This window comes from Phaseolus vulgaris, chromosome 1 (genome assembly GCF_051622355.1).
Source record: "Phaseolus vulgaris cultivar YP4 chromosome 1, ASM5162235v1, whole genome shotgun sequence".
Taxonomy (NCBI): Eukaryota; Viridiplantae; Streptophyta; class Magnoliopsida; order Fabales; family Fabaceae; genus Phaseolus; species Phaseolus vulgaris.
The window spans coordinates 29,941,977-29,947,892 of NC_143498.1; the positions used below are offsets into that span (position 1 = coordinate 29,941,977).

The 5,916-nt window shown below is 31.6% G+C and overlaps 1 protein-coding gene across 1 annotated transcript; it reads right to left on the minus strand.

The window, feature by feature from the left end:
• Positions 1–120: 120 nt before the first annotated feature.
• On the minus strand, positions 121–3,149 carry LOC137816133 (BTB/POZ and MATH domain-containing protein 4). Its single transcript, XM_068619223.2, has 4 exons — positions 2,655–3,149; positions 1,758–2,109; positions 606–885; positions 121–457 (listed from the first exon to the last, which is right to left on the minus strand). Exons 1-4 carry the CDS (start codon positions 3,080–3,082, stop codon positions 300–302), a joined length of 1,218 nt encoding a protein of 405 aa, XP_068475324.2. The 5' UTR covers positions 3,083–3,149; the 3' UTR covers positions 121–299.
• Positions 3,150–5,916: the final 2,767 nt, after the last annotated feature.

Sequence of the window (5,916 nt, forward strand, 5' to 3'; positions counted from 1 at the left end):
AAGAAATTTAAGAGAAAAAAGAGTTAAGAGAATTTCAAATTGTTACAATTTAAATAAAATTTGAAATCCTCTTATTTTAAGTGATGTACTCACTTATATAAATTCTTAAAATTTCAATTTATATTAAAATTCTATTTAAACAACATATTCTATCATAAAATATTTCAAATTTTCTATAAAAATAAATTATGCATTAAATATTTTTCATCCAAACACAATATTAAACTTTGACATCCTTAGACAAAAAAAAAGAGACTAATTTTCTTAAGTTTATTGTCTTACATTCCCCGTCCCCTTAATTAAGGGTCATCATCTTCTGAAGATTCAATGTTCACAATTTCATGCTTTGGTTTTTCCATAAATGGCTCCTGGAATTCTACCAAAGTCTCGAGCACTTCTGCTTGCAACAATGGATGATTTTGATTAAGATACTTGTAACCCTCAGATTGCATAACAGCTGCAAGAGACAAAAAAACCATATGAGCATCAATTATACATCTGAAGTTTTGCCAAAAGCACTAATGCCGCAGACAAAAAATGATTAGAATATAGCACAACCTAAAAAGTAGCTGATTATGAACTGTAATGTGAGTAGGAAAACTCACCTTTAAGGTGTTGAACAGTAAATTTTAGACACGTTAACTTCAACTCAGTTGCATGATTACGATCAGCAAGAAGTAAAATACTGACAACAGAATCTATAGATATATCTTTGCAAAATATAGATTCACACATCAGCTTTAGTCTTGATAAATCAAACTTTGCTGCAGCTGCTAATAACTTTGCAGGGAATGTTTCAGACAGGGAAGAAAAGAGAGATGAACGTGACATATAAAGCTCTGTATCTTGCATCAGAGAGTCTCTATAAATAAAATGAAGCAAAGCCTGTTCAACAATATGTCACAAGAAACATTAGATAACCAAACAAATGATACTGTAATTAAGTTAACAAATTTTGGAGTCTTCAATGAAAATTAATATAAATATTATGTTAATAGAGATTAATATTTTTTATTTCATTTTTAGATGTTTTTTAAGCGGGGAAATTATTTATTAGACTTTTATAATTAAACAATTCTAATTAATATTTTACTCTAGAAAGACAATATATATAGTTACAAATCCCAAAAACTTCTTCCAACTACAGAAACAAAGTATTGTAAATAGTATTTTATAAATAATGTATGTATTTGGAAAACAATATAATCTTTGTATATAGTTTAATATATTTTTAAAGGCATGTTAATTTTATTCATGAGTAAAAGTAAATAATTGAATAAAAGAAAAAAAATCTAAAAGTGAAAAATATGAGTCTTATAAAATATATAACTCTGTTGAAAATCTATATTTTCTTCTAACAATTTAGCAATAGAATTATTAAAATATTAGACCATGTAAGTTGGTTAAACCTTAAATAATTATTTTTAGAAAATTATTACTTGAAAATTGCGCCAAAAACTGAAACTTTTAAATAATTATTTTTTAGAAAAATATTATTTTGATAACCGTATAGCCAAAGAATCAGTTTATAATTTAAAAAAAAAAAAATTCCATATCTTTATCATGAACTCACATTTTAGTAATTTTTTTTTTCCTATTTCTAAACCGTTTGAAGACTCTTGTTTTTATTATCTAATTAAATGGAGGTTATGGATAGAGGACACATTGAAAGTAACGAAATAATCAGAAAAATAATAAATAATAATTATTGCGAAAAGAGAAAAGAAAAAGATGATAATATTTAATCAATGTGTTACCTTGAAAACCTTAGGTTCAATGTCATTAACAACTATGCCACCATCTTCATCCTTCTCCCCTCCATTGACAAGCTGAGTTAGAAACAGTTTTGAGCGAGCAGCCAAGAAAAGCTTATGAGCATGAAACTTTTCTCCGCCTACTGAGAAAGTAACATCAGAAAATGCCCCACTATCTAACAGCACCCCGAAATGTGCCCCAATATTAGACTCAGGAACTTCTATAGTCTTTAACTTTGGAGAATCACTGCTCAATGTCACCACAACACCAATAGTGCACTTAATCTTCAAGGTGTCATCCTTCAGAAAAGCTGAATTCTCAAGATCTTTTCGATTGTAAAACTGGTTGTAACCCCTAACACAAAAACCAAAAACCACTGCATCATTCATCAATCACAAATGGCCACCACGGAAAACAGATAAAACACCTAACTCCAGATCACATCAGAATCACATGCAAAAAATCTCATTAACATGTTAATATTTTGTCTCAAAATATCTCAAATTTTAACTTTAATCTCTCTAAAATTTGACATATAGTTAGTTGCTGCATTCTACTAAAATAACATGCTTTTGGGACGACAGATTAATCAAGGGAAAACACATCTTTTGAGTGTTTTTTACTGTGTATCAGCACTCTCCTGATAAACATTTATTAGAACTCCCTTTTCCTTTTTATCTATCTATACTATCACATGATATCTTGTACGTAATTATTACTTTCTTTATTTTCTTTTTTCCTTGTTCTGTGTAAATGGAGATTTTGGAAAAGAAAATAGCGCTACAGTTTTATATTTATGTTCTGAAGTCATGAAACCTATGACGTTTGGGGAATGAAAAGTAAATCGAAAATGAAGAATGAAAGAGAATGAAAGAGAATGAAGAGAGAGAGAAACAAACCACATGCAGCCACCTATTCTGAAAATGATGGGTCCCTTTTCGAGGGAGTGATCGAAGTGGCTACCAGCATGGCGCTTACGTTTTCCTCTCTGATCGAGCAAGTTGAGTTCATAAAAGGCGCTAACACGAGTGGCCACCCTGGAAAAGAGTCTGACGAAGGCAGAGACATAAGAGTAGTTGTTATCTTTAGTGTATTTGCCATCTGGGAAGAAGTATATGACCCATTCGTACCCTCCAATGCTGAACTTCTTGCTTTCAATGTATTTCCCAACGCCCATTCCCTTTGTCAAAGAGTAACCCTTTATCTCGAACGTGTGAGTCCCGAATACTGTCTCCGTCGCCGGTTCAGAACTGCTGCTAGGCCTCACAATTCTCCTAGGCCCACGCCCACGCACACGCCCTCCTGTCTGCCTGTTAATAATCACCATGTCGGAACCAAGAAAGCGATGGAGAATTCACTCTGCAAGATATATCAAGCTTCTCTTTCTGTGTTCTTGCTTCTCATCTTCTTCACTTTAAATAAATAATGAACAGAAAATGTTAGAAGGGAGGAGATTATTAATGACTTGAAGAAAATATTAATTGTTTCAATAATGATTTTAAGCAAAATTTAATGTTTTCATTACTTTCTTTTACTTTTTTATCTTGATGAGGTGTTCATTCAAAACGTTTGTGTGAATGAGACACGGTTTCTATTTAATTTTGAATCAAATATTTAATGCATATTAAATACCTTATTTATTTATTGATTTAATACTTTTCACATCTTGTCGTTATTTGCATGATTAATCTAGTCAATAACGGGTATACACACATGTTTTTATCATATATATATAAAATATGAGAATCAATACTTTTTTATGTTTTTTTTTTACTTAAATCAAATCATAGGGTCTAAATATATAGAAATAGTACATTCATTGGTCTAGTTAGAGAGAGAATGTAAAACAAAAAAAATCAATCTAAGGTTAGACTCTTGTCTAAAAAGAAATAACTAAGAATCTTTAAAATATAAAGGTATACACCTATACAAAGAGAAACAACTAAAGAATCAGAAAAAAATAAAAAATAAAAATAAAGACTAGACACATGTACAAAGAGAAATAATTGAAGAATAAAAAAGACAAAATAAAGACTAGACACCTTTACAAAGAGAAACAACTAAAGAATAAGAAAAGAAAAAATAACAAAGTTGATATTAGTTTTATTTTATAAATCTTGTATCAAATACTCTTGAAAGATTGAAGACTTAAAGTTTTGGTATAAATGTCAGTCAGTTGCTCTATGGCGGAAATGAAGCAAATGAATGAGACCCTTATTCAATCTTTCCCTAAAAATGTGACAATCTATTTACGTGTGTTTTGTACGCTCATTAAACACTGTATTTGCAACAATGTATCATGTTGAGTCATTGTCACAGTATAAAAGAGATGGTTGCTCAAAAGGAACTTTCAAAAATCTTGAAGAAGATAAGTTAGCCATTGAATTTCACATGTAACCGTGGTCATTGCCTTGAGATAGCTGTCGTTTTGCTGTTAAAATAAGATGACTCGAGCATAGACCTATCTAACACTAAAGAGATGATAGTATAGAAGTGGTAAGATGACCTCAAGTTGTTTTCCAATGAATGCAATAGTGAAATTAGTAATTAGTGTTTAGAATATATCCGCAAGCAATAAAAGTTAACAATAATAATACTAATAATAATGATAAAAAGGGGATTGAGATAGTTGTGTAGAAAATATAAAAGAGATTAAAATAGCAAATAAAAAAAATGATTGATTCCAAGTTCTTCCACCATTGAATTCTTCACAGGTTCTCTAAAGATTAATTCTTTCTCAATCCTCCAACAGAGTTAAACCAGATTGAACATGCGCCAATCTGATTCAACTAAAATTCACCAGAAGCACGCGTCTACTAGTTTAATCAGTACCCATTTTGTTCCATGTGTATACTCCATGTGAATGCTTGCTTCCTCTCTCTTGAATCATGCGCCCAAGAAATTAATTAGAACTATACGAACTAACTAAGAAACTAAAGTTTAAGATAAGGAAGACTCTCAATCATGCATTCAAGTACAACCTCTCACAAAAACCAGTTTTCCAGGAGATTAGAATATTAAAACAACTGCTATAAAGAATTAAAAAATGAAACTTTTATTGACCAAAACCTCAAAACTCAATGGGAAATTATAAAGGAATCAACCAAAAAGGTTTAGCCTTCCCTGCAGAGACAAAACAAAAGAATTACAAAGACGAAAAGAAACTAAGAAAACCATATGAAGTTCTCCTTCCTTGATATGAGTTGGATTGGCACTTTGATAAGAAACAACACTTTAAGGAGGCTTAAGGACAAATCAATGGAGGACAAAGCCATCCAAATGAAGAGCCAAACTCATATACATCATGAGTGCCATGTCCTTATCACAAACACTTGGTGGAATTGAAAGGAAAGCAAAAACAAAACAAGAACACAAATAGAAACACAATTGAAATGTGTAAATTGCAAAAACTGGACAGAATTGAAAGAAGAAATGAATCTACCGATTGAAATCATCAAAAGAACAAAATGCACCGATTAAAAATGAAGAACAAAACCTAGAAACAAAATTACCGATTGAAATTGAAGAACAAGATGAAGAAAGATGACCTATGTGATTGAAGCAAGGATTGGGAATGGACACGCCACTTGGATGATGAATGTTCCAAGATAAGTGCTGATTTGCCGCCACTTGAATGCTCCCAATGCATCACAAGATAAGACAAGGAAAAGGAGAACTAGTCTCACAATCACTCACAAATGGAGCATAGTAACTTTACTCTATTTTTCCAATCTGAATTTTACAAGAGCACACACCTCTATTTATAACCTTTAGAGGTGCTGAAATGTAAAGCTAATGAAATTCAAATTTCCCTCTAAATCTAATTCAAATTGGTGCCACCTAGTCATGAAGTAAGTGTGATCCACTTCCTATTTTTAGCACCTCCTAAAATTGCGTCTACACCCCCCTAACTATTCACACTCTTTATTTAATATTCACACCTCCTACAACTATACAAAAGTAATTCAAATGATGCTCTTTTATTTAATGCTTGGCCGTGCCTCTCATGGTTTGGACTTGGGCTTTCTTGGGCTTGGCCTTCTTGGGCTTGGGCTTTGGGCTTGGGCCTTATCTTTGGCAAAGACTAATAAGAAGAACTTTAAATGCTTTGGCCCTTGTCCATTTCTTCTATTGATAACATCTTTTTGATTCTCATCATAC

Coding starts and splice junctions, on each gene's coding strand:
- LOC137816133 (XM_068619223.2), bottom strand. CDS start 3,082: ATGGTGATTATTAACAGGCAGACAGGAGGGCGTGTGCGTGGGCGTGGG. Junction 2,110..2,654: donor AGAATAGGTGGCTGCATGTG/GTTTGTTTCTCT, acceptor TTTTTGTGTTAG/GGGTTACAACCAGTTTTACA. Junction 458..605: donor TACTGTTCAACACCTTAAAG/GTGAGTTTTCCT, acceptor TGTCTCTTGCAG/CTGTTATGCAATCTGAGGGT.